Source organism: Anopheles stephensi, chromosome 2, assembly GCF_013141755.1.
Source record: "Anopheles stephensi strain Indian chromosome 2, UCI_ANSTEP_V1.0, whole genome shotgun sequence".
NCBI lineage: Eukaryota > Metazoa > Arthropoda > Insecta > Diptera > Culicidae > Anopheles > Anopheles stephensi.
Genome location: NC_050202.1, coordinates 63040261 through 63065687, shown reverse-complemented (window position 1 = coordinate 63065687; position 25427 = coordinate 63040261). Strand labels below are relative to the sequence as shown.

Sequence of the window (25427 nt, the reverse complement as noted above, 5' to 3'; positions counted from 1 at the left end):
ATATCCAAATTTAAAATTACAAAATATTACAAATCAACCGGATGTAGCGGCCAGTGCTGCCAACAAGTGTGTATGTTTTTCCATTGCGGTTCTATGAAAGTCTTCGACTTGATGACGTAAACAAACTAACTGTTTCGTCGACTTTTCAAAGCAACAGTCGATCACGGCAAAATAAGGTCTGCAATTTATTTTTAAAGAATTCCTGAGCAGGAATGGGTCAAATTTGGCAAAAAAGGGAATTGTTGGCTTCTTGAATGATAGGATTTGTGATTGCAAGAGGGGGTGTTTGTGCAATTATCAAGAAAACAATAATACAATTATTTCTACATCAAGAGCAACATCGTTCTCCGATTCCACGCTGATTTCATATCCTTTGCCTTGTGTGATTTAAAATGTAAGAAATGCATGAAAAAGTTTCCCACCTTCGAAGACGATTGCGGCGTCATTGTACTGGAAAAGTAAAAATATTCAAACTAAAGCGCTTCATCGATTTTTCATCCGACGAGTCGATGTTCAAAATATAAACAAACACAAACATGTCAACTGTTTGACATCCACTCTTGTTTCGGCGCTCATTTGTTCGCAGTTGTAGTTCGGGCAAAAATTATAGTGCTCCAGTTGTGAAAATTAGTGAAAATTTAAGTGCAGTGCAGTTAAATACCTTATCAAAGTAATCAAGTGGCCTTGGTGTATCGTAAATGAGCGGGTTTACACTGTTTGATGCGGTGGACACTTTGTTTCGAAGGATCGGTGAATCGATACGCTCCAACCAGCCAGCCGGTGCTGAATCAGCTGATCGTAAGTGTTTGTATTACCTTGAAAGTAGTCTTAAAACTGTATAATAGGATAGTTTCCACACACTCACCAACGCTTTTTCCTTTATTTATGCTTGAAAAACTTTGCAAAACGCGCATTTTTGTGTCGTAAATGTTGCTTCGCTATGCAGAAGTTGATGTTGGTGCTGTTGTAAACAAACCCACCGCTCGATGCTATTTCGAACAGGATGTGGTATTGAATATTGTGCCTGGAATGTATACAAGGTAGCATACAAAGGGAATATATGGAAAAGCCTTTTTTTTCACTATCCGCATGGTAAACGTTGCGGCACTTCATTGCCCTGTTGCGGTTCGTGCAATTTCAACACCAACTCAACCTCACCGTATAAACGCTTTTGCATCTTTTTGCTGTTGTGGGCAAAGCAAAGTGTTGAGGGGAAAGAAGAGTGAAGCAGAGCAGGTAGGGGGTGTGTAGCGGAGCTCGCGATCGCGATCGTGAAACGCCAAACTGAGAGCGGTGTAAAGATGGCCCCCGTAATTGAGTCGCGTTCGGTCACAGTCAACAGGTTGTTAAATTCCAGTCCGTTCTATTTTTAGCCCCGTGTGTACGTTTGCGTGTTTAGTGTGCCTCATAGCAAACAATACGGATCTAATGTGATCGATGAATGGCCAAGTGAATAAGAATTGTTTGCTGTAGTGCTCAAGAAAGTGTTTTCCCTTTGGATCGTCAGTGCTCAGTGTGTTCGTGTGTGTGTGTGTGTTAGTGTTGCTTACATGATCGAATAATAATGATCGCCAAGGGCCACTTGCTGCGGTTGTACCATCGACGTCAGCGAAGGTGCTGTCGGTGGCTGTAGTGCATGGGAGCGACAAAAAATACCAAGCGCTTAAAGGGCCTTCCTGTTCGGTTTGCCAGAAGCCACACGGGTTATGCCCTTATTGGCATGATCGAGCTCCGTATGAATAGTAATCAGAAAAGCCCTACCAGTGCAAACACAAATGAGGAGTGGAAGTTGAAAACGAGTGGTGCAGAGCGCGAGTGCAATTGTTTACATACGATCCCGCTGGGGTGAAGGTGAACCAATCGTGCAACATGTTGACGCTTCTGACGGAACTACGATTTTGGTCCACCAGGGAGGACATCAGCATCCAGGATACGGATCTCGGAACGACAAAGTAAGCCACGTGAACCAGAACGATCGGAGTGCTTTTTGACCCTCCGCGCGGATTGCGATCCATGCTAGCGGGAGGATCGTGCTACGCAAAAGCAGATTTCCTAATCGATTACGCCAGCGCAAACCGCGTCGGTCACCACCGCTGTCTGCATAATGTTGACTCTTCGCTTTTTTTTGTGAACTTTCCCATCGCATCCATCCAAAAGTGCGTCGTGCATTTTTGCATTAATTCCAGTGCTTCACTGTGAGAGAAACAAAACGAACGAACAAAAAAAACAAAAACGCTTCCAAAGGTGCAGTGCTTTTAATCTATTGTCTTTGTGAGCTGCTGCTGTTGTGACGTTCGGTTGCGGTTTTGCTAACCCACCAACGCCCGCCCCCTCTTTGGCGGAGGGTGGTACGATGGCTCCATGCCACTGGCTGCTGATCCTACTTTGCTTACTCGGCAAGCAACTACCTTCCCTTCGCGCTGGATGCGAGTGTGGGAAGTAAACGGCTTTTATGTGGTGTAACGCAAGCCTCACAGGGTAGAATCATAAAACAAAAAACCGGGCTCTGCGAAAAATCAACCACGAAAACCAAAATAGCACGGTACAAAATCGGGCTTAACGATGTGCCGCCCAGAGGGCGGATCACCCACTTAAAACCAACCAAACCTCCCCTCTCACAGGTGGTGATGCATAGGGGTAGCCAGAAAAGCGTTTACATGGAAACAAGGGCCTACGATCATTGTACTCGACAGCGAACTGGCACTATAAACACAAAAACGGAGGGTGTTATCAAGGTGGGAATCATCTTTTATACAGGAACGTGGATTTGCATTCGATTCTTTCGATAAATAAGTTATTAGTTTTTAAAGTAATGATAAAAAAATTACTGATTTAAAAAAAATTCCATGGGATGGAGTGAGGCCCAGAAAAAGATAAAAACCGCGAACGTTTATTTTTACCACCAAGCCCAGGATGTCAGATAATGGCCATTGGAACGTTCGAAAACGGTGGGCAATATTTTTATAGAATGCTCCTTGAATTTGTGAAGGATTCGTTCAAAATTCAGTTTTGTTTTCTTATACACCTAAATTTGGTGTAGCTTGTGGGGTAGGAAAAATGTATAATTTGTGTGTAGCTGTTCAAACACTTGCGTAAATAACTTCGCAGAATGTCTAGGATTGCTTGATCCTCCACAGCCTTGTTCCTCTATGAGTAATTTAAATCTCGAACAGACATCCATTAGGCCAACATCGAACAAAAAAAGATCACGCAGAATAACCTTTCAAATGTTTAAAATTCTCAACCGATTCAACACGATCCAGACACGATCGTGTTAGGAGCGAAAACGAGCACCTTCCGTGATTCCTCGCACCGCGGCAGGGAAACTGTATTAAATTAATTTATGCTAAATTACATTATCAATCAGAGTCTTCCAGAAGAGTGGCGAGGGTACTGGGCTAGCCCTGCGATCAGTTTACTTTGCACCAAGAATGTACCATTTTTGCCTCGCGATCGATGTATGTTGCGATGCATGTATATGCGGCGGGGACCGACAAGTGCACAAGCTTCCCCCACGTTGTTGTCGCGTACGGTGCACCCTTCTTTGCATGACCGCGTCGATACGGATGCGTGCGATCGTGATCTGCAATTAAAATGTACCGTTCGTTCATTATTATACCGGGCGAGATGATGGGCGCTGAGCCTCTGGTGCTTGCTGTGGCCGCGGTTGCTGCTCGTCTAAAGGTCATTGCGAGCGACGTACAATCATGATGTAGGAGCACGTAAGTTGTTCTCCCTGGAAGGAGGTAAACACCCGCCCGCCTAGTTCGAGGGCCCACTTTTATGTACGCCAACATGAACGACGACGTACATTGTTGCCCGCATTCCCGTACATTGAATCGACGTGTGGGAGCTGGCAGGATTATTTGGTTTGGTCTATGTTTTTGGCAAATTGCATTGCAATTTAGAAGAACAAATTTACATTTTAAATTGTAGAAGAAGAAAGCATCGGCAAAGGACGATCGTCTGGATGGATGCGCATGTGGAATAAGATCGCAGCGAAGAAAAAAAACGATCACAACATGGTATCGAAAGTGAGTTTAACACGCCCCAACCACCCGGCTCTGCATTTTTAGGTACTGTGAGAAAAAATCTGACACCAGCCGCACGCTTCTCAGCGAAGGCAAACGAAGCTACTGCGAATCGAGAGGCCTGAAATGGAGCCTGGACAACAAAAAGCCAAACAAACTGCGCCACTCGCTGCGTCTGCTGGAGGACGAACTCCGGCAAAAGCGGCTAGTGTACTGCAAATGGAAGAACAACGTGCTGCTGCAGTTGATGCTCTCGAACGGGCTGTTGGCGCACCTGTCGATCAACCCGTTCACCGGCGACATCAATCGGATCTACTTCGACAAGTATCTGATAGGGAAGCTCATCTCGGAACACATCACCGATGTGGTCATTACGCAAAACCACATACTGGTGGCGTACAACGAAAATCAGATCACCTTTGTGCAGCTGCAAAAGCCTACCGCAAGGAAAAATAATTTGGAAAAGATCAGCCTCATGGATCCGAAGATCTACAACGTACTGCTGAGCGGTACGGGATCGACGACGCGCAAGGTGCCGAAGCGGTTAGTGTGCAGCAGCAGCCTGAATCTGGTGATCGTGTGGACGAAATCGTCCCAGAACGAGGTATACCCCTGGCGACCAACGGTGAAGGATCAGGACCGGGCGAACCTGCACGTGTACAAACTGAACGGCGCGCGAATGGAGCTGATGTGCTACTACTGGACGGAGTACGATCCGATTTCGGTGCAATTTTCGCTAATGAACGATTATCAGGTGCATTGTGTTGAGCAAAAGATATCGAAAAAGGTACGCCACAGCATTTGCGTAGATGTGTTTAGGTGTCAAGTTTAACCTTCTCTTTTCGTCCGTAGGGCGAAGTGACGATCGACAGCTGCATATATCAGATAAATAAAACGAAAATGCGACGCGTTGCGGTCACTTCGATTCCACTGCAGACGCAGGTATGCTGCAATGCGCTCAGTCCCGATCACGAGAAGCTTATGCTCGGTTGTATTGACGGTTCGATCGTACTGTTCGACGAGGGCCGCGGTATAACACATCTCGTCAAAGCCGCTTTCGTAAGTGTATGATGCGGGCTGTGGAAGCGAGCACAGTTGGTTGTAATGCTTGTGGTTTGTGTTGTTCTCATCGCCCTCACAGATTCCTACGTACGTTGCCTGGCACAGTGACTCGTCGGTGGTAATGATCGCTAACGAAAAGTGCCAACTACAATGCTTCGACATTGCACTGTCCTGCGTACGGATGCAGCTGCTCAGCGAAACGCAGGACGGCATCCCGTCCGGTACGTTCGATTTGTCCAACTACTTTCTCGCCCATCATGCACCCTCGATACAGCTGGGACGGTTGTGCTGGAGCAAAAAGCCGGAACTGGCCAACCATGGCGAAAAGTACGCTACCACCGATTCCTTCCTGTTCTGTGCCTTCGAGCAGGGTCCGCTGGCCTGCATTCGAGTGGTTGGTGGGTCCGGGCTGAAAGGTGACGTACACACGTCCGGTCTCACAGCGGACGTCCTCGTGCACAAGTACATCTCGCTGAATCAGGTCGAGAAAGCGATCAACATTTTGCTCAGCCTAAACTGGGATACGTACGGAGCGATGTGTTTGCTTTCGTTGCACCGAATAGCGAACTACATCTTCAAGCAGCCGCTCGCGACGGAAAGGGAATTGCAGCTGCAGAAAGCGCTCGGCAGCTTCCTCATACCGGTCAAGTCACTGTGCTACGAGACGGAGCTCGAGTTCGGTGATCAGGTGAACGATATCACGCTCAAGTTCTTCCACTATCTGCTGCGCAACAAATCGTACAACAAAGCGTTCAGTTTGGCGATCGACATCAACGATGCGGATCTGTTTCTCAAGCTGCACGACAAAGCGAAGGCGGACGGGGATGTGGAGCTGGCCCGAGAGGCTCTCAGGAAGGTGGATGACATCAACCGGATATGTACCGATCGGAGCGATAGTGAGCGTGAGTATAGTGGTTTGGTTTCACACATTCTTTCGTAATAATCTTGAGATTAAATGCGTTCCATGCGGTTTGATTACAGATTCGCTATGTTCAAATTCTTCCTGCTCCCTGTGTGCGGACAGTTTCGACGACGATGATTACGAGGATGACGATCGGGAAAATCGATGCGACGATGAAGAGGAGATGGTGGATGAGGAAGAAGAGCTTGAAGAGGCAGAGAGTGACAGTAATCGTCGAGCTAATGGGCTGAATGGCACTTACCAGAATCGACCGAGAGCTGGTTCGGAAAAACCACTGCGCCTGGACCACCCGGTGAAACAGCACTTCACGAACGATGGGCGTGAGAAAAGCTTTCGAACGTTCTCAACGTCCTCCGGCTCGTCAAAGTCCTCACAGGTGCAACGGTGGAGCGATCATAGCGATCGTCCCAAACCTAAATCATCGCTCGCTCATCCTCCGCTGCCGAAAACGGGTGAACAAAGCTCCAAATCCATTCCCAAGTTCGATACTCCGTCTCCGAGCAGTGCGAGCAGTAGCAGGCAGGGAAGCAACTCTAAACCCTCCACACCGCAGGACAGCTACTTCGCTCATCAAGATCGGCCCCCCTTACCGTACGTGTCGAAAAAATCATCTCCCCAGAGTAAACCGATGGCCCCACCGCCGTTTGCGATGCAACGCAGCCAGACGGCCATGGCGCTTAAGCTCTCCAAGCAACAGCAGTCTCGGATTGCGGAATCGAAGCTGAAAGGAAAATCATTAAGCTCGAGCAACTTGTTGCTGTTGGACGATAGTCCTTTATCGTACGCGCAAGCCTCATCCGGAATGGCAGCGCTCGGCCCGGGCACACGATCGCGGCAAATTGTGAATCCTCGTGAAAAGGCGGCAAAGTATTGGCAGGCCAACAGTCTGTCGATGGATCAGCTGAACGCGGCGAATGTTATGCCACCCAATCGTGGCGGGCCTTCGTCGATGGGCTTGCCCCATTATTCGGAATATGGCGAAACGGGTCTAGCAAGCAGTCGAACAAGCGTTCTACCTTCTTCTCCTTACCACCTCCACCATCACCATCAGGACGTTTCGCATCAAGCGTCCGCAGCACAGCAGCAGCACATTGTAATCGATGTCGTTCCTAAACCCTCCATGAACGGGTCATTCCCGGGTGGGCCATTATCGCCGTACGCAGCGCAATCGCTGGCCGGCGTGATGATGCCCGGATCTTCACCAAACATTCTCGATCAAACGATCGGCATACCGTTAGTACAAGACGAGCCGGATTTCATCCGACGATCGGCGGGCGGCGTCCGCAAACCGCCACCACCTCCCCAGTCGTCGTCCTGGTATCCGAGCCCAGCAAGTGCTCCGACGAGCAGCTCCAACAGCAATAACGCCCCTCGCACCATCATACATCAGTACCCGCTGATTTCGGGCAACATTCCGTCCAAGTTTCAGCTGCAACAGCAGCAACATCAGCCCCCGTTCGAGCTGCAGATGGCAACGGCTGCAGGAACGGGCAAGTACGGCACCAGGAAAAAGCTGGATGCGCCCACCGCATCCATACTGTCGAACGGCGGTAGCAACCATTCGAACGCTACCGGACAATCGCATCAATCGACCGCCAACGGTGGTACCAGCAATGGTGGACCGGGCACTGCTGGGCTGCATCTAGCGACGGGTAGTTCCGTTGGTGGAAGCAGCGGTGCGTCGACATCTTCCTCTGCAGCTACCAAAAGAGACGGTGCGGAAAGGAATAAGGTTAAATTTTCCGACACCGTTACGGTAGCCGTTGTACCGGTAAGCATTCGATTCGAATCAAGTGTTGGGTTGGGAAGTTACTCAAATTGCCTTCTTTAAATAGGAAATACCACGCAAGGAGAAGCTGCTCGTCGAAAAGCTGCGTAAGCAACCGATGCAACCGATGGGACCGGTAGGATATGGACCGTTTTCCATTGCCGATCCAAAGCGCGAGCTGGCAGAAAGTTTGCCCCTGTGCCATCCGAACGAGGACTATTTGAAGGATTTTACTCCGATGCAAGGTATGGAGCGTGGGGGATGCAGCAGAAGTTCTCTCAACACCACTCTAATGATGATACATTTTTACAGATCTTATCAGCAACGGCAATGGTGAGATGGAGAAAAAAGAGGAAGAGAAGAAAATTCCAAACATCAAGGTGGTTCACTTTGGTGTAGTTTGAGACATCCGTATCCAGGGGCTCGCCATACGGGCAGGAAGTGGCGCTAATGTGTCGCTCCAACAAAACAGTATTCTCTGTTTGGGTTTTATATGTGTATTTTATCAATGTAAAGTTGATTGTTATCCGTCCACAGCATGTGTGTTAATCATTCCCAGTTACAGTGCAAGGTTGTATTATTATTATGTTTTCAGTTGTATATTTATTGTACTTACGGCTACGATAGAAACAGCAGGCAGAAGCAAAACATGTTTATATATATGATAGATGCAATAATAAATACCTCTTATTGGGTACGATAAATATGATAAAATTAAAATTCGTGTAAAACTTACTCTCAATACAATCATATGCAGTATAACTTATGAATTAAATTTATTTAAAAAAATGCGAATGGCAATTTTTGAATTCCTCCCCACAATTGCTTTCGTCATCCAAGCGAATGTCGGAGTGGAACGGAGTTGTAAGAAAAAAAGCAATCAAGCAAGCAGCTGACAATTTTGACAGCTATTTGTTTATTTACATTTTCTTTTGGATACCACGCGTAGTATTAGTGACGAAAAACAGTTAGTTAAATAAGATAATTCTGCAATGGCTTCTGCAGATAAAGAGATGAAAAAATCGGCAAACGATAATAAAAAAGCGCCCCAGCTTTGTGTAGGACGCGAATCGTATGAAAGGATGAACTTTCTCTACCAGGCCGCTGCGCTTATGTCTGAAACACATCCGCAGCTTTCTGCTACATACGGGCGGCTGGCAAAATCGATTGGGAAAAAGGCTGTGCTTCGAATGTAAGTGGCCAACATCTGTTAAGATGAACCGTTTCTTTCAACTGATTCGTTTCGCGGTGCTTGTTTTTGTTTAAAGGGAACCCGCGATTAAGCGCACTCTCTGTGTGCGCTGTGGCGTGCTGCTAAATCCTGCCATTACTGCCGACATCCACGACTATCGTCACAAGAAACTGTGCTATGTGCAGGTGAACTGTAAACTGTGCGGGTACCAGAAACGTTTTTATAATAACAAAAACCACCAGCTATGGTTGGAAAATCCAAGCTCGTTGGTGGAACGAATAGAATTCAGTTCAAATAAGTAGGATGACAAACTTGGTCCAATCCGTTGATGCCTACCGCATCTAAGTGATATACATACTCCCCCGTGGGGGGATAGTGATCGAACAGCGTTTTACAAAAATATATGATTCATTTATTGAGCTACCGTTTTTCAATAACTTACACAAACAAACAGTGTTACACTTTATACAATCAAATGTTACATACATCAGCGCAGCTTATTTGAGACATATAAAGTATGGCACTTTCGGCACTAGCAGTGGGCCGAATTATGATTCTATATATGCTGATTACTTGCTCCCCTACACGTGTGTGTGTGTGTGGACACGAATCATCCGAATAAGTTCCGCAGTTCCAAAACCCGGTCGGACTTGGACCTAAACTCTAGCAGCAATCGAACAAATTGCCTGCCAATCGTTTGGCTTTGGCGCAACGGGAAAGATCCCCCGTACACTACCGATTGTTAGCTGGAAGCCCATAGACACAATACCTTTGCGGTTCGAATTCCCTTGGCATATGTACGGCATCGTCACACTTTCTACGTCTCTTCTTACTCCTCAACACTTACACCATACGATTACTTTCTTACAATTCTGCCGCGCTCAGTCTTTCACTTTTGATGATTTTCGTATTCTCATAGCATAGATGCGGAATACGCTCCTCCTACACATCAGTAACATTTTTCACTAACGTACAACACTGTAACCTATCTACCTAGTAGTGTAACATTATGAGAGTATGAAAAAGCAATATTTTTCAACATACATGTAATAGCGTTTGGGAGAGGTAAAACACATGGAAAGCGATAAGAATTGTGTATAATCGGCTATGAACGAAAACATGAACGGGATTGTCCTGATTCGCGACAAAATGTAGTATGTTTAAACGTTAACTGTGTATCACCCATAAGTTGCTCATTGTAGCAGTAGTAAGAAGTAAAGGAGAAAACAAAAAGTTTAACAAAATACACCTTATCGATCCTAATAGCGTTGATAAGCTTAGAGCACTACTACGTAAAGTGGAGCTGAATGAAACAACGCATCCTGTCAGCATCATTACACGTGGTGCTTGGATGACGCCATGTTTCGCGTAGCTCACGTCCCATTCAGGGACGTACTCTTATCTACTTTCTCTCTCTCTCTCTCTCTCGATCTCTCTCGATCTCTTCCTACTTAAGAACATATTAATGTCGAGTCGCATAAATCGTATAAATATCATCCTTCTGTTCGGCAGACGGGATGTCGTTCGTTTTCGCTTGATTCCTTTGCAAAATCGTGGGGTCGTCGTGGTGGTGGTTATCAGGGAAAGGGGGCGTGTTGTCTGTTCACGTGCAGCCAGTCTGTTCCCTTCATCATTGCGACAGTCCGAACAGCTTGAGTGCGTTGAATGCGGTGGCCAGAGCAACATCTTCCGGCTTTTTGTTCATGAAAGCCGCTATCATCTCCACGATGGCCGGCAAGCTGCAGGGTTCGTTGCGCTGAAAGGTGCAGTAACGATGCAGATACAGCAGCGACCGTTCGGTTAGGCCACCCTTGACGTGCTGCGGCAGCTTGGAGGCACGCGTGTTCGGATACATGAACGGGGAGTCCGTCTCCACGAGCAAGCGCTCCATCGGTAGCCGTCCGTCCTCGAGCAGCTTCCGTACGCCGGTGTCGGATTTGTCCTGTTGGGGCGAAAGCACAACCAGACCAGAAGAAAGTAAGTGGATGGTTGCTGTTTTGTTCGTGCGCAGACATTTACTTTGCTGCGCACTCGGTCAATATGTTTGCAGTACCTTGCACAAATATCCGGTGAGCGAGATGTAATAATCACGCTCCAGATACTTTAACGCTTCGTCCGTCGTGCCCATGAAGCCGCGTACGATGATCGGTTGCGCCGGTTGGAATCTGAGACGCGAGGCGAAGGGAAACAAGAAAACGGCAAACATGTATGTAAATTCGACTGCATTAGAATATCGGGCTGTTTGGGCTTACTTCGTTAGTATTTCCAGTACATCTTCCTGTGCCGATCGTTCGTGGATGAGTATGGGCTTCTGCAGCTCGCAGGCAAGCTTTAGCTGACGTTCAAAGATCTCCTTCTGGATGCACGGTTCGGAAAAGTCGCGCTGATAGTCCAGCCCGCATGGTCCGATCGCGACACATTCGGGAGCGCTGGCCATCACCTGAAAATCGTGCCAGGTGCTCGGTTCTTCGATGATCGATTTGGAGTCGTGCGGGTGTATACCGGCGGTTGAGTAGATGATGCCGGGGTAGATGCGGGTCAGGCGGAGTGCTTCCTTGCTCGACTTCACGGACGTCCCCGGGACCATGATCTTTTGTACGCCTGGCAAACAAAAAGGAAAAGCAAATAAACGTTCAATCCTTAATAGAGCAATGGGGCGAAAACGAACATGATTCTAGGAAGATATTGATTTAGCTGCTATCAAGTGCAATTATCTGGAGCATAAGAAACATAAACAAAAAAACACGCGTCTGTATGTGGTTTATGTTTTGGGGCAAAATACGTGCATACATCACGTACCTAGAACATGAGCTTTCTATATGCTATACATCACGAACAAACAACAGCAGCATGCTGCTGGCTCGCCACAGGATCGGCACTCAGCCAACCGAATCCAACATAAATATGGACATCATTTTCATTCCCCACTCCCCCAAACCTCCACCGGCACTCACTGCTCCGGTCACGGTACGAAAAGGTGTCGGTAGTACAAATTATGCTTCCCTCTAAAGAAACTTTATTTCGCGTGTTGGCGGCAACTCTCGGCGAAGTTTTTTCGTTCCGTTTCTTCACCGCCCAATGTGGTGGCACTGTTACTGAGTTTAGTGGTGCAATAGCCGTTCCATTGATTCCACCCGGTCCCAATCCGCTCGTTCCCTCGGTCCACCGTTTTCCTGGCTGTCTAGCAGTAGACTAGCTAAAGAAAAGTTCGTGCATGCAAATAAGCACACCTGGTGAAGGTAGTGTGGTAATAGTAGTGGTGGCCGAGACAGACGGCTACCGGATGGCGGCAAGTGGAAAGCCAGCATACATATGTAGCAAAACGTGCATCCTCGAAGCATGTCAGAACGCAACAACTGGCGGAGAGGCTCTCAAAAATCAATGGCCTCTTTACGGGGGGTGTCTTCGGGCAGACGATTGCCGTGTTTAAAGGACTGTTCTTTCTTCGCAAGACGGTCCAAAATGCCCGGCACGTGGTGATATTCGCTGAATTTGTTCCATTTCGCTGGACATTATTTTGCTTTACCAATGTGGTCACATTCGCGTGTCGCTTCATGCGGTCTTGCGGCGGGTAACATCTGTTATGAATTTGTTATGACGGTTTGAGCAGTTGTTGCCTAATGCTAGAATCGTCCCTCGGAAAACAGTGTTTCAATTATGCTATACAAAATTAATGTCTCTGTATATCTGTAAATGCTGTCTCATGCAGCCTAGAACTGTTTTATCGATAACGCGAGCGAGACCCTAAATAAAAATGTCACTCACACACAAAGCTATAACAAATGTCGCTAGCCAAAACCAGAAAAGGTTATTTAAGTTCGACCCTCTTGAAAAAATAAATCTACACAGGAGTTGTCATTTTAAATGCTGTGAAATCGATACGAAGCCTTGAAATTGATGCACAATTTTTAAATCATAAACCATTTTATTTGCCCTCGCGTGGGCGATCAATAATGCGTTGGCAAACCTTCTCATCCGGCAGGCGCGTTTAAGTACAAATGCTTATTAACCAAGAAAATGATTAAAAACCCCCTTCATTCTTGGAACCACACAAGCCCGCGTGTGTACCATAAACAACGGTTCACCCAAACCGTGCGGTCAAAATAAATCGTTCATTCGCTTTAGGTTACGCCTCATTGGCGGTTGGAAACCGTTGGGGATGGGAAAATCTATTTCACTCCCCCCGCCCTACTGTCTTCCGTCCGTACACGTTTGGGGGTCGATTTCTATTGTGCATAGTTTGGAAGGCGTAAATCGGAAAACCATCCCACCGAACGGCGTAAAAGAAAACGGAAACGGTCTATCGCTGTGTTGATGGACACTTTAGCATTGGTAGAGCGCTCTGTGTGTTGTAAAACTTTATGCCTTCAATAGCGCAACGGGTGACCTTGGGATTGTGGTAGAGTTTACAATGAAGGTGACTATTTCGCACAAATTATAAAAAAAAGCTTTATTACCTTCGTTTCGGGTTCACAGCGCAGAACTGATACGCTGGTTGGGTAAAGTGGAAGGGTTTGCCTTCTAAATCGATCGACCCTCCCAAGCAGGCAGATCGTCACGATCGTCGTATGCAAACGTAACCTGTTACCTGTAGGACGACAGCAACATGTTCAATGCTGCGGGTGCTGGTTTTCCGTACACACAGCACCATATTTGGAAAACGAGGAATAACGATCATAGTCATCCGAGCATCGGGGGCATCGCCATTCAGGGTTACAGTGGCGGCGCGAGAGAACCACATCGTCGTCGGTGTGATACATTGAAGCCATCCAGCAGAACCCGTTTCTGCCTGAAGCGATAGCAGAGGGACAGCGGTGGAGGAGAACATGCGCGCATTTTGGCATGGTCGCCAAACTACGAGCATGTGGAGAAAAAGCATGAAAAAGTACGTTGCATAAGCTACCCACACGGACTGCATGCGGAAACACTTCCCCATCTCACACTTGCGCCGTGTGTGAAGCGAAGGGTGTTTGGTGCAATGTGGTGTACAATGGGACCATACTTACATCGACCACCTACCAATTGACTTCGACGGCAAAAGTTGAACGCGCGGATGGCGACCCTGCTTTGACTCACAAAATCTTTGCCTTGTTAACCCTACGCTAACCACTGCAACTGCAACTCATTCTGACCCGGCGAGCTTCAGGGTGTCACGGTCTCTCGATTGACTTTAATTTCTTAACCGTGCGTGCCGTTTAGTGTCCTCGGTACGGTTGGTCCGGCTGACCGAACAACGTTCAATGTCGTACCACTCGCGCGCGCTCTCTCTTTATCTCTCTGTTTGTGGCTGGGGCATGGTATCATCAGCGCCAAGCAAAGTGGAATAAAGCGCATCGTAACATTCTTTTGCTCACTCACTGCCTGCTTGCATGTAGAAGAAGAAAGCGGCGTAATTCTATACGCCTTCGGGTCACCAACGGGAACGAAACACCATCCGAAAGTGGTGTGTATGCACATAAAAGTGCACTAATTTAGAAGTGCCTGAATGGAACGGATTCCACATGAGAGGGAGAGTTTTCAGTGGGTGTTCGTAATTTAAAGAATTGAAGAATTTCTCGGTTCTTGCTCGGTTGCACCTCGAACTGTGCTGCCCTCGCGATCAATGGTCAAATTCCACCCTTCATTCCCTGAGACTGTCAAACAACATGATGCCCTATCAGCGAGAGATTAGAAACGGCTCGGATGCCATACCCTAAGCCGCTCCCGATCGACAAACTCATCAATGTGAATCTCGTCGCTCGGAATGCTCGCTCAATCCTTTAACGCCCGTGCGTTTTTACTGGGATCCAATCGTTCCGTTCGTCGGCAGAAATCGATCCCGTGGGGGGTTTTGCAAAGCAAGTAGCTTAGCCATGGGTCGAACGCTAAACAAATCCAATGCGCATGCGGAACAAACGTAGCGGAACGATGCTGCTGCTGCTGCTGCTGACGATGATGCGTCTTCTACTGCACACCACCACCACCACCACTTGCGTCGTTGAATGCGTCGCTGTTTGGGGTGGAAAATTTGGTTTAATTTTAGAAATGCGATCATATGCGATCACAAACAACATCGTATCATATCGTACACCCCTCCCTCCCAGGCCGGGGAATGGTGGATTTGCGGAGGCAAAAGAGCAGCCAGCCAAAAGTGTTTCCATTTTATTTTTTCGCCGCTTTCGTGAAGGTTTCGGCAAGAATTTGGTCCATTTGGTTTTTTGGTACGCAGCAACTTTTGGCGCGTGGTAGGTGATTTATTCTCAAAAACTGGGTAGATTCTCCCTTTCCTAAGGTTGAGTTAGCTAGCGAAAGGACCCATGCATTTTTATTGATACATGTTCGATGCGTTGTTGAATAACTCTCATCGAGCGATTCCTAACTGCTCGAGTTGGTGAGATCAAAAGGGTCCTCCCGAAAAACAAAACAGCCCCCGTGTTACGGAAGCAATCCATCAATAAAAGAAATTTCCACGACTTCGCGCAACAACACACATTTTTTTGTTTTGTTCGGTGCCGGAAACTGATCGTCGATCATTATCTCTCCCCAATTGCAGTAACAGTATCACAGCTCCAGCATCAGCAGCACGTCAATTCAACTTACTTTTCGGTCGGTGCGGTCAAAACATGAAGGGGAATGTCTCGCCGATCTTACGGAATCGATACATATTTGCCGCCAAATGGAAGAAAGCTCATCCGCGTGTAACACACAACATGTGCGATATAAAAAAATCCTCCTTTTCTGGTTTTTTGAAAACTGAAAGTGTGTTCAATCTCGCTACCCACCCCAGCGGGAGGAAACACGGAACCGAGATGCTGACAGGAAATAAATCGCATACAGCACACACGTGCTTCTCATTGTGGAGAAGCAAACACACACACACACAAAAAACACGGAATGATCGAATGATTCATTTTTTGTTGTTGTTGCTTCTCTCTCAGCTTCTGCACTACAATTGAAAGTGAAAATCTAACACTTTTCTCGGTGGAAACAGAAAAAAAACCCGACGATCCACACCCTCTCATCGATACGGGTTGTGAGCAGATTAATATTGAGTGGTGAGTTTGGAATAATTCCAAACCAAACTCAGCTCTTTGGAAGCCGACAGGTTACAGCAGCTGCAGCAGCAAAGCAGCTCAATTATGAAGCACTTAAGCATCGCTAATGCCAATGCTGGCTGGCTTGCTGGAGGAGTGAGCTTTGACACGCGGAAATGGTCATGTTCCGGATGAAAACGAGAAAACTGCCCATTACCGGCAAACGAACAAGCATGATGATGATGATCATCATCATCAGCAGCAGCAACGTTATTATCATTCGTCGGTAGAGCACGATAAAAGGCGAGCTTTAACGAAAAACACATCGTGGGTGGATAATAAAATGTACGGCCACCTCTCGCCCTCCCTCATTCGCCGACTCCAAACGAAAGCAATTGTGTTAATGTTTTACCAAAAAAAAAGCGATGTGCAGCGGGTGTTGGGTTCGCTTGCCGGACAGAGTGCACGGAGTTTTCCTTTCGATCGAGCACCGATATCTCTCGCGCGTTGCATTATCATACGCCCGAGAAAATGGCCATTTGTTGAACTTTCGAATTTGGGCAGGTGCGATGCAAGCATGAGGCTTTTGCTGAACAGTCGACTATGGGGGGGCAAAAAAGGAAACACTCCGTTTAGTTGCATTTTCAATTCTCGATATGAAAAAGAAACAATTTTTGTTTAAATACAGTGGTTTGATTTTTTTTTTCACTTTCCTTGTGAATTTAATGACCAATCGAATGGACAAATAGAAAGTAATCGTACATTAAATGTTTACTTATAAAATTATTCATCACCTACCAAACTAACGCCTAGCTCACGTTTGCTTTTGAAAAATAGATTGATTTTCTAATTTTTCCTTTCATTAAGTCTTCCTGTTTGCTAATGGTCCACACGCTTACTTTTATCGCCGTTTTTTATCATGTCTTCATGTGCAAAAATCACTGCTATACAATGCTATAGCAATGAATCTGGTAAGAGTGAGTGCTTCTGGCGACCAGTTCTACCTACTTCGAGTTTAAATACATCTTCGCACTATTGGTAAAATAGTGTTGATTCCTTAGAGAGACATATTTCTGCTACCCAATAGTGTCGACCCTTGAAATGCAGCAGAAATTGTCGAGGGAAATCCAGCAATTTTATTATTGTAAAGTTTGGAGTCAAGTGCCACCGCAAACGTCCAAAGGGCTAAGAATATCCTGGACAATGTAGGCGTTGTCTTGCCAGTCATGTCTGAGATAAAGTCGTCCACACATTGCAATCACTTATATGTTTTGGGCGGTTAGGCGAGCCGTCGTTGATCGAAGGCATTGCCAACTAACATCGGAGGCCCTGTCTGCATCCAATCGGTACAGACCTGCCGTTTCTGTGACTTGGTTTCACCCGTAAAACATAGTAGTCAAGCCCTGCGTACTGAGAGACGGCCTGTCTGGAAGGGATTTTAACCCCGGTCCTGCTGTGTGAAGACCGGCACCGTTATCACCTCGGCCACTGGACTGCCCCGACAAAGTTGATCGTCAAAGGCCAAAGAGAGCTTACATATGTGAATTTTTTTTACGACAATCATGACTAAGATTGAGACCTTCTACAACTCGAAGGCCGCTCTTGAAAGACTGGCAATTTTTTTAAGAATGCCGCTTGAGTGTGAGCTTCCTACAAAATTTACTCCAGTGAGCCATCGAGATACGTTATTAATACGCCAAAATGACGAATGCCTGTGGATGTGGATAATACCTTTCATCACCTTCACCACATTCATCGCACACACATTTTGCATTGCTGTTGCATGTCTTTCTGCGGTCCGGGAATGCGCAGCAGCCCAGATCCAGAAAAGCGTCCGACCGCTACCCAGCGAGCCGTAAAACAACCGCTTCAACACATGCCTGCTCCTCGGCATGTATCTCGGCACCGTTTTCCCATATCGGGGTGTGTTGTGTTAAGTGTCTGGTTTTTGGTTGTGCGCGCGTCATGCATCATGTAGAGCGCGGGATCCGATGGATGATGCATGCGCTTAAGACCGATTAAGCTGTTACCTCGAACGTTGGGCGGACGATTCAAAATCGGCGGAAAGATCGTCTCGGAAGCTTGAGGCATTTTGAAGTATGCAACCATTACACGAGGTTATGAGGATCGCTTAATCAAACGAGACTGGTCGATCGATGATCACCGTTCGATCGCTGATGTTAAATCATGTGCGGTGGCCGATGTTAGTAGAAGCGTAGCTCGATACACCTTCAAAGCATCGCAAATCCTACAGGAAGGAACGCGTTATGGGCGATTGGTTTTTATGTGTGTTGCAATAGCTTCATCTACTGGGCAGTTGTCTTTCCCCACCACACCCCCATCTTAGCGTCGTCCTCAGCGAAGCGCGAAGAATTAGCACCCATCAATTGTTCCTCGCCACCTTTACGTTAAAACTATCAATAAGTTGCTTTTTTTTCCTCTATCGTCAAACTACCTCATTCAAATTCGTTTTTAATGGTTGGAAATAAAATATTCCAAATTAGGTTGCTTTCAAATTCATTTGCTTACACACGTTGATCGTTTGATGATCGTTACTAGGTTTCAACATGCAGCTTTGGAACTTGAGTTAGCACTCTGTTCCTTGCAACAGTTGTTGCGTGTCTACGGCTGTGACTGTGGAGTGTGTCATTGGTTCGGTCAAGTGCTGACGAACGAAAGGCCACAAGGGAAGAAACCGCCGTGTTTCGCCCAAGAAGTCACGGAAACCGAATTAATAATGGCCACCTTCTTCACGTGAAGCTTCCTTTCCGGAAAGTGAAACCCGCCCATCCTCTTCCCTTCGTGCGCTTGCACCCCTATCTAACACTATCGCCGGTTCAGGCCAAACTTTCACGTGTGTGCCTGACGGTGGTGGCCGATAGAAAATTTGGACGATGGTGGGCCCCCCCCCGACGCCCGTCAGCTGATTGCGTGATCACAATTGCCACTTTCAGTGCGTGGAAGTCTACAACTACTACCACTGCTACCTATCTATGGCTCATGTGAGGGGGGGTTGGCTCTCTCCCGTCCGTTTCTGCTGCGGAAACAGCGAATAGGAACGTGTCGCATCGTTACGCATGAAAATGGGTAACGATCATCTTGTCGTGTGGCGTAAGTTCACGGACGTGGCTGCCCTGCCGCACGGTGCGCCCTGTCTCTCGAGGCCACCGGCACCGGATTTAACGGGCTGACGTTTGTTTGGGGTTTGAAATATTGTACCGGGTTCCTTTCAGATGCTAACAACAACAGCACCAAAATATGATAAACACAAACTACCGGTAGAAGGGGTAGAAGCATAGGAAGAGGAGCGCCCCTTTTTACAAAGGGGTTGAAAATACGCACCGAGACAGAATGGGCATAAAATTTAGATGCCTCTGCCTGGTTTACGATCGTTACGCAGCCCTTTTACGGGAGGATTGTTTATTGCTTGATTTAACTACTTTACAATGCAAGTTGTTTACAAGGGTGCGTTTAGTTTAGGAACTGTTTTTTAAGCCATGTGACTAAGCCATCATATTAAGGTTTTCCAACAATTGAGACGTTGGAGTAGACAGAGAGATAGGAAAAATTCTTTTAGGAAGTTAAGTCCAAAACTTTATACATAAAAGTGGACTTAATTGTCCCGTCATAACTGTTACAAAGGTACAGTCATCCTACGATTAGTTCAGACTTCCAAGTCCAAGAATACTCCTATACTTCTTAATACCTTCTTCAAAGAAGTGGCGTTTTTGTAAATTCTTAGCGAGGTCTCCTGACACCCTTGGAATACTGTTCAAAACCCTCCATCGATGTGGTCCAAAAAAAAAAACGAAGTCGTTACAAAACACCCATTAGAATGTAAAAGCTTCTTGGCCGAGTGAAACTTCCACACCAAGGATAAGCAATTGGTTGGAGTGGCGCAGTAGTAGCAGCAGGTAACAGGCCACTCCTTTTCACGGCAGGCCCTCGAAACCGCCCGTCACCTTGTTTCGCGCAACACACATACACATACCCACAATGGTGGCCTGGCCACGCGGTTTATTGGGTTGGCTTTCACCGCATTTGTGTAGTGCGCGCCGCGATGTGGTTCACCGGAGCAGTGAGTTGTATTACTTTTGCAACCCCGTGGACCTACTACTATTCCGGCCCTTGCGGATGCAGCAAGAAACTGTGAAACGCTTCTCCCTCAAACGACAAACGCACACACACTCACACAGACTTTTTCTCCGGTGCTCGATAACCTGTTCCACTGATATGGTGAGAACGGTTTGATGTTTTCTGTGGCGAATGTATGAAATGACTCGCACACACTTGCTCGCACATCCGGAACAAAACCTTCCCTTAAGATAAGATTAGTTTGTACCATTTTTTGCGATAGTAGAACAGGGGGAGAGGTTAGTAGAAGGGTGGAGGACCCGGTGCTCTGGCATGTAACAAATAGTGTGACCAAACGAGTGTCATTTTATGGTTCGGTTTTATCAATACACCTTCCGGAACGTTACCCCCTAGTAACTTACCGGAATCCTTGGCGCGCTGTATCACCGAATCCAGATCACGGATGTACTTCTTGTTGGTTAGATTCGCGCCGACGTCCACGACGATCAGGTTTTCGTAGCAGTGTTTCATTTCATCGTCGTGCGTGTTGGCCATGATGATGGTGGTTGGTCGGTTGTTTCGGGGCGAGACGTCGATGTCGTTACTTGCGGAATGGATAGTTTTTCTTTATGTTTCCTTTTCGCCGGCCAGTGTTGTTACTCCTTCCGAACGAAGAGCGGCTGGTGGGGGGGCTGGTGTTGAAAATATGCTTTTTTTACGATGACAAAATTCCACCCTCTGCTACTGTTGTCGAACGGCGGACACAATGTTGCGTGCTGACCTATCGTTTCTTCCTATTTAACAAGAACGGACGGGGTCTCCTGTTAATATGATTTTTACACGTTTTGTTGATAAGAATGAAACTGGAGCAAAATGGAGTATGGACAGGAGGAAGAAAAAAACATAAACACACAAGGCGCTCGCGTAAAAGCTCGTTCACGTTGAATGTTTGCCACACACAACAAAACCCGATCACAAACGATTTAAACCGCAGAAATGTTGAACAAAAAAATTGGCACACACACCCGCTTCTGCGGTACGGTGACGTCGCGAAGAAAATACCGAAAACCACCACCGAAACACACACACACGCGCAAATACGTCGCAGCACTACACACTAAACATGGGCGCAGTCCGCGTGTCCTCGAGGTCAGATGGATTGCGGTGGGCGAACTTGAGAACCAGGCGCCAGGAAGGTAACACCAACGACAACAGAAAAAAAACACAGACTGACACCTGGCTGGCGGCGGTCTCTCGAGATCGAGATTTTGCGTTTGGCAAAGGAAGGGAAAAATTGGCTGCTTTTGCGTACCTCAGCAGCGTATTTTTTTCTGTCAAGGGATAAGTTTCACTCTTCACACGCGCTATCACTACCACCTCTTATCCTCCTTCTTAGACCTTTTTGGTGATCGTTTTCTTAATGATCGTTCGATTTAAAACACCTTTGTGCGGTCTGATGGCGCCCCTTTTGAACTTTTAGAAGGATCAATTGGGAATCACCGCGTCCCCCCACCCCCAAACCAAAAAAACTGCGCACACAACAAACCTATTTCGCCACGATCGAAATCTACAGCAGCATACCACAGCCACAAGGAGTTAAGGAATATACACACAACTCGCTCAAATGTGTTGTCGCACGAATCGGACCTTCCACCGCGGCGGATCGAGTAAATCAGACAGACCCCGCGGATGATGCGTTCGAAACCGCGGTTTGCCACGATCATCACGAGAGAGAGCGCGACAGGGAGAGAGTGCGCGATCGCGGATTCTGCATGTGTGTTGGTTCCCTTCGAATTCATCTATGTTTTTACTCTCATTCTCACTCCCTCTCCCACTCTCGCTCTGCTACCTAGAAACCAAAATTACACACATGTAAACAAGAAGTTCTGTGCGCACAAAAACACACACAAACAGAAAAATCATGAGGGGTGCACGCAATGCAAAATGTTGTCGCGAATTTATACAGCATAATCGCCAAAATACGGTCAGAAGGAGTGACAGAGAGAGAGAGAGAGCGAGAGGAACCATGAAAGAATAAAATGGTTCACCAAGGGTTCGCGATGCATGGATGCTGCTGCTGACGGAGTAGGCTTGTTGTTTGTGGCGCAGAGTGTTTGAAGGTGTGACGTTTTGTATGCGATCGCTAAACGATCTGCGCGAAGTATGAGATATTGGGAGCGGATATTTCTTAGCGAAAATTGTTTGTACGCTCGTTAAAATTGGACCGCCTTTGGAACAAGAAACCCGATGAGCCTTCTTTATGTGGTACACATCATCAGTTGCGTTCGCAATCGACCGATATGCGCTGTAAACGTTTCGCTTGTACCACACACAACATTGTTGTTGGGATGGACGAATGAATCATGGCGTTCAAGGCAATCGGTGGAAGCGAGAAGTGTTCTTATCGAAGAGCCTGAAACACTCGATTTCAGGCAGCTGTTCATCGATTGAATGCGTGATGATAAGCGCGAATTCTTGACAGTTTCTCACACACCACTTCCACATCACTTGCTGCTCACACATGCAAGGAAACACACTATCACCATTGGCAACGCAACGCTTTGCTCTTGTTGCCATCGTACCACCGTACGAGTGTGTCACACAACCGTGGTGTGTCGTTCATTGGAATGTGTGTTTGATCGACAAAGAAATGCGAACGTGTGCGTGCGTGTTTGTTTGTTTTTATTCATTTTGTTCACAAATATCGCGACCACTTTTACGCGTACCGAGGGAATAAAGATAACTTTTTTACGCTATATTCGCACCACAAACTGTTGAACTAGATGTAGGGAATGCACGGAACTATGGCTGTTGTCGATCAATCGCTTTACGCTGTGCACGGTACACGACACCTTCTCCGACTGCAGTACACGCGTACACAACCCAACGCAAACGCGTACGAGCATCGGTTGGTTTTCGAAGGGGAGAGAGTATGCGAGTAACATTCAACATAACTTAAGGATATGATACACGGTGGGCATACCGTATGTTAAGCAGATATTTTTTTATTGTGCGAACTATTTTGCTCTATGGTGCTTTCAATTCGATCGAAGTAATTTAGCTTATATGAGCATGCATAAATTTTGATTTTTACATCGTTTGCCATTTTATGTACATCCGTTTAAATGGACCTTTATTACGATTTGTTGAGAATGCTCTGCGCGGAGAAAATCGGAACTTTACGGAGAGAAAATGTATGCAACCGAGCAACATATGAAAAAGAAAGAGAAAAAGTGCAACAGAAAGAGCGGGACCGAGAGAGTAAACCCCTTTTGAACGCAAATGCAACAACAGTTGATCTTCCAAAACGGTTTCAAGTGCCATCATGACAAAAAAGTGTGCATTTAATTACGATTTAATTCAAAATGAAAACGACTATGGGTATTATTACGATTAATTTGCTATCCACTCTCAAAAGGAAATTAATTTACTTAAGCATTTTTTATCTTAATTTCAAATCTATTGAAACAGAGACTGAAAACTGTCTATTTAATTGAACAATAATTTTCTTTAGAAGTATCGCTAATTGAATTTACTATTTGCTTCTCTTTCAGTTGATAAAACACACCTTCTGGAGCTGGAATCTCTTTTCGGACAGGCGTTGCTTTCACGCGCTATCGGTATAGTGTACGGAAAACAACCCATCACCGTGTACAAGAACGTTTCGGATGGTCAGTTCCATCTAATTGAGGTGCCAGGATCGAAGCACGGAACCGTGTACAAAGTATTCCCGGCCATCAATTTTTGTGCCTGCGAATCGTACCGAGACTGGGTGCTGAGACAGAAGCGTCAACCCATCTGCAAACACGTGCTAGCGGCACGTTTGGCCTTAATATTGCGTCGGACCAAAGAAGAACCACTTGCTGCCAATACTTGTCTCGCCTTAAAGCAACAGTTTGTGACAGATTGTTTGAAGTAAACCAGAGTAACCTTGCTTCAGGAAGCTCGTCGAACCAACCGGTAAAGGGGCAAAAGCTGCGCTCCATAGTTTGATGCAAAGAACGAAGCGTTTGTTCAGCAAAGGGATTATTTTAAACCCCAAAATGGTAACCCAACCACTTGCTGCCAATACTTGTCTCGCCTTAAAGCAACAGTTTGTGACAGATTGTTTGAAGTAAACCAGAGTAACCTTGCTTCAGGAAGCTCGTCGAACCAACCGGTAAAGGGGCAAAAGCTGCGCTCCATAGTTTGATGCAAAGAACGAAGCGTTTGTTCAGCAAAGGGATTATTTTAAACCCCAAAATGGTAACCCAATCGCAGTTTAGCCAGATACAGTTTCAGGCGGTGTTGAACAATTTCTCCATGCTGTACAACGTAATGAAGGCGGTGAATTTTGTCGATGTAAGGCGGAATATAAATAAACATTCGGCTGTGTGTTTAATAGCTTATTTGCTGTCCACCTTTCCAGAACGCAATAGTGCAGCTCAGCAACGATGGCATGAAGGTGATCGTGGAAGATGCGAAAAGTATCCAAGCGTCGGCATACATTACACGGGCCTGCTTTTCGGACTACAAGCTTGCGATAGCTAACCCACCACCGTCAACGGGTGCCAACGACAGCCAACCATTCATTGCGTTCGGCTTAAATCTGAAGGTGTTTACCGATTGCCTGAGCATGTTTACCAGCGGAGACTACGATTCGAGCCTTAAAATGATCCAGAAGGGTACCGGCGCACCGTTGATCGTGATCCTGGAGCAGCATGGCGAGGACAGCCTCATTACGGAGTGTTCGGTACGCACGATGGAACCGTTCGACTGCATGGAGCTGGACTTTGAGGACGAACAGCAGATAGTGAGCAAGATCAATGTGAAGGGGGCCGAGTTTTTTCAGCTGCTGAGCGAGATGGATCGTAATTGTGAGGAGATTGAGGTGGTTATTGCACCCGATGCTCCACATCTGGTGTTTCGTTCGTACGGGGAACTGCATTCGGAAACCAGTGTAGAAATAAGCAACACGAGCGACATGCTTATCACTTTCAGCTGCACCGAAGCTAGCCGCAATCGGTACAAATTCCATCATTTTCGGCTAGCTATGAGAACGTTGGCACTGGCTTCGAAAGTGGCCCTTCGTACCAACGGTGAGGGTTTGCTAGGTTTGCAGGTGATGATAGAGAACAGTGACAGTTCGCACATTTTTGTGGAGTACTTCATCTTGCCACTAATGTCGGACGGTGATCAAACAACGATCTAAAATGCTCTCTACAGTGCGACGGTTCATTTTTCAGCGAGCTAACACCTTTACATACTTAAATTGTGAAACAGCAAACTCTAATACGGTCGAGAGGATCGATCACCATAGAGATTTGTGAACGTATTTGGTAATTTAAAATTTTGAACAAAATAACAGTCATATTAAAAACATTCA

General features: G+C 46.5%; 4 protein-coding genes across 12 annotated transcripts; 3 read left to right on the top strand and 1 right to left on the bottom strand.

Moving 5' to 3' along the window:
- The first annotated feature begins 536 nt into the window (after positions 1 to 536).
- LOC118506691 lies at positions 537 to 25423 on the top strand. The gene is made up of 4 exons (XM_036044163.1): positions 537 to 798; positions 23617 to 24108; positions 24308 to 24403; positions 24471 to 25423. The coding sequence occupies exons 2-4, from the start codon at positions 24055 to 24057 to the stop codon at positions 25251 to 25253; spliced, it is 933 nt and encodes a 310-aa protein (XP_035900056.1). The 5' UTR covers positions 537 to 798; positions 23617 to 24054; the 3' UTR covers positions 25254 to 25423.
- On the top strand, positions 1244 to 8503 carry LOC118506686 (WD repeat-containing and planar cell polarity effector protein fritz). The gene is made up of 7 exons (XM_036044156.1): positions 1244 to 1952; positions 4077 to 4818; positions 4884 to 5090; positions 5173 to 5995; positions 6075 to 7786; positions 7851 to 8028; positions 8096 to 8503. The coding sequence occupies exons 1-7, from the start codon at positions 1870 to 1872 to the stop codon at positions 8185 to 8187; spliced, it is 3837 nt and encodes a 1278-aa protein (XP_035900049.1). The 5' UTR covers positions 1244 to 1869; the 3' UTR covers positions 8188 to 8503.
- LOC118506698 (ribonuclease P protein subunit p21) lies at positions 8700 to 9478 on the top strand. Its single transcript, XM_036044180.1, has 2 exons — positions 8700 to 8975; positions 9052 to 9478. The coding sequence occupies exons 1-2, from the start codon at positions 8776 to 8778 to the stop codon at positions 9275 to 9277; spliced, it is 426 nt and encodes a 141-aa protein (XP_035900073.1). The 5' UTR covers positions 8700 to 8775; the 3' UTR covers positions 9278 to 9478.
- Positions 9371 to 22969, bottom strand: LOC118506692 (3'-5' ssDNA/RNA exonuclease TatD). Of its 9 annotated transcripts, none has more exons than XM_036044165.1 (5): positions 22828 to 22969; positions 20485 to 20856; positions 11228 to 11576; positions 11029 to 11140; positions 9371 to 10917 (listed from the first exon to the last, which is right to left on the bottom strand). In XM_036044165.1, exons 2-5 carry the CDS (start codon positions 20615 to 20617, stop codon positions 10606 to 10608), a joined length of 906 nt encoding a protein of 301 aa, XP_035900058.1. In that variant the 5' UTR covers positions 20618 to 20856; positions 22828 to 22969; the 3' UTR covers positions 9371 to 10605. The 9 variants fall into 9 exon arrangements, with proteins under 9 accessions (XP_035900058.1, XP_035900059.1, XP_035900060.1 ...); XM_036044166.1 differs by having other exon boundaries at positions 22789 to 22957; XM_036044167.1 differs by having other exon boundaries at positions 20485 to 20883; positions 22828 to 22955.
- Positions 25424 to 25427: the final 4 nt, after the last annotated feature.

Coding starts and splice junctions, on each gene's coding strand:
- LOC118506686 (XM_036044156.1), top strand. CDS start 1,870: ATGTTGACGCTTCTGACGGAACTACGATTTTGGTCCACCAGGGAGGAC. Junction 1,953..4,076: donor ACGGATCTCGGAACGACAAA/GTAAGCCACGTG, acceptor CTGCATTTTTAG/GTACTGTGAGAAAAAATCTG. Junction 4,819..4,883: donor AGCAAAAGATATCGAAAAAG/GTACGCCACAGC, acceptor TTTCGTCCGTAG/GGCGAAGTGACGATCGACAG.
- LOC118506698 (XM_036044180.1), top strand. CDS start 8,776: ATGGCTTCTGCAGATAAAGAGATGAAAAAATCGGCAAACGATAATAAA. Junction 8,976..9,051: donor AAAAAGGCTGTGCTTCGAAT/GTAAGTGGCCAA, acceptor TTTTGTTTAAAG/GGAACCCGCGATTAAGCGCA.
- LOC118506692 (XM_036044165.1), bottom strand. CDS start 20,617: ATGGCCAACACGCACGACGATGAAATGAAACACTGCTACGAAAACCTG. Junction 11,577..20,484: donor ACAGCGCGCCAAGGATTCCG/GTAAGTTACTAG, acceptor TTTGTTTGCCAG/GCGTACAAAAGATCATGGTC. Junction 11,141..11,227: donor GTACTGGAAATACTAACGAA/GTAAGCCCAAAC, acceptor CTCGCGTCTCAG/ATTCCAACCGGCGCAACCGA.
- LOC118506691 (XM_036044163.1), top strand. CDS start 24,055: ATGCAAAGAACGAAGCGTTTGTTCAGCAAAGGGATTATTTTAAACCCC. Junction 24,109..24,307: donor TTATTTTAAACCCCAAAATG/GTAACCCAACCA, acceptor AACCCCAAAATG/GTAACCCAATCGCAGTTTAG. Junction 24,404..24,470: donor AGGCGGTGAATTTTGTCGAT/GTAAGGCGGAAT, acceptor CCACCTTTCCAG/AACGCAATAGTGCAGCTCAG.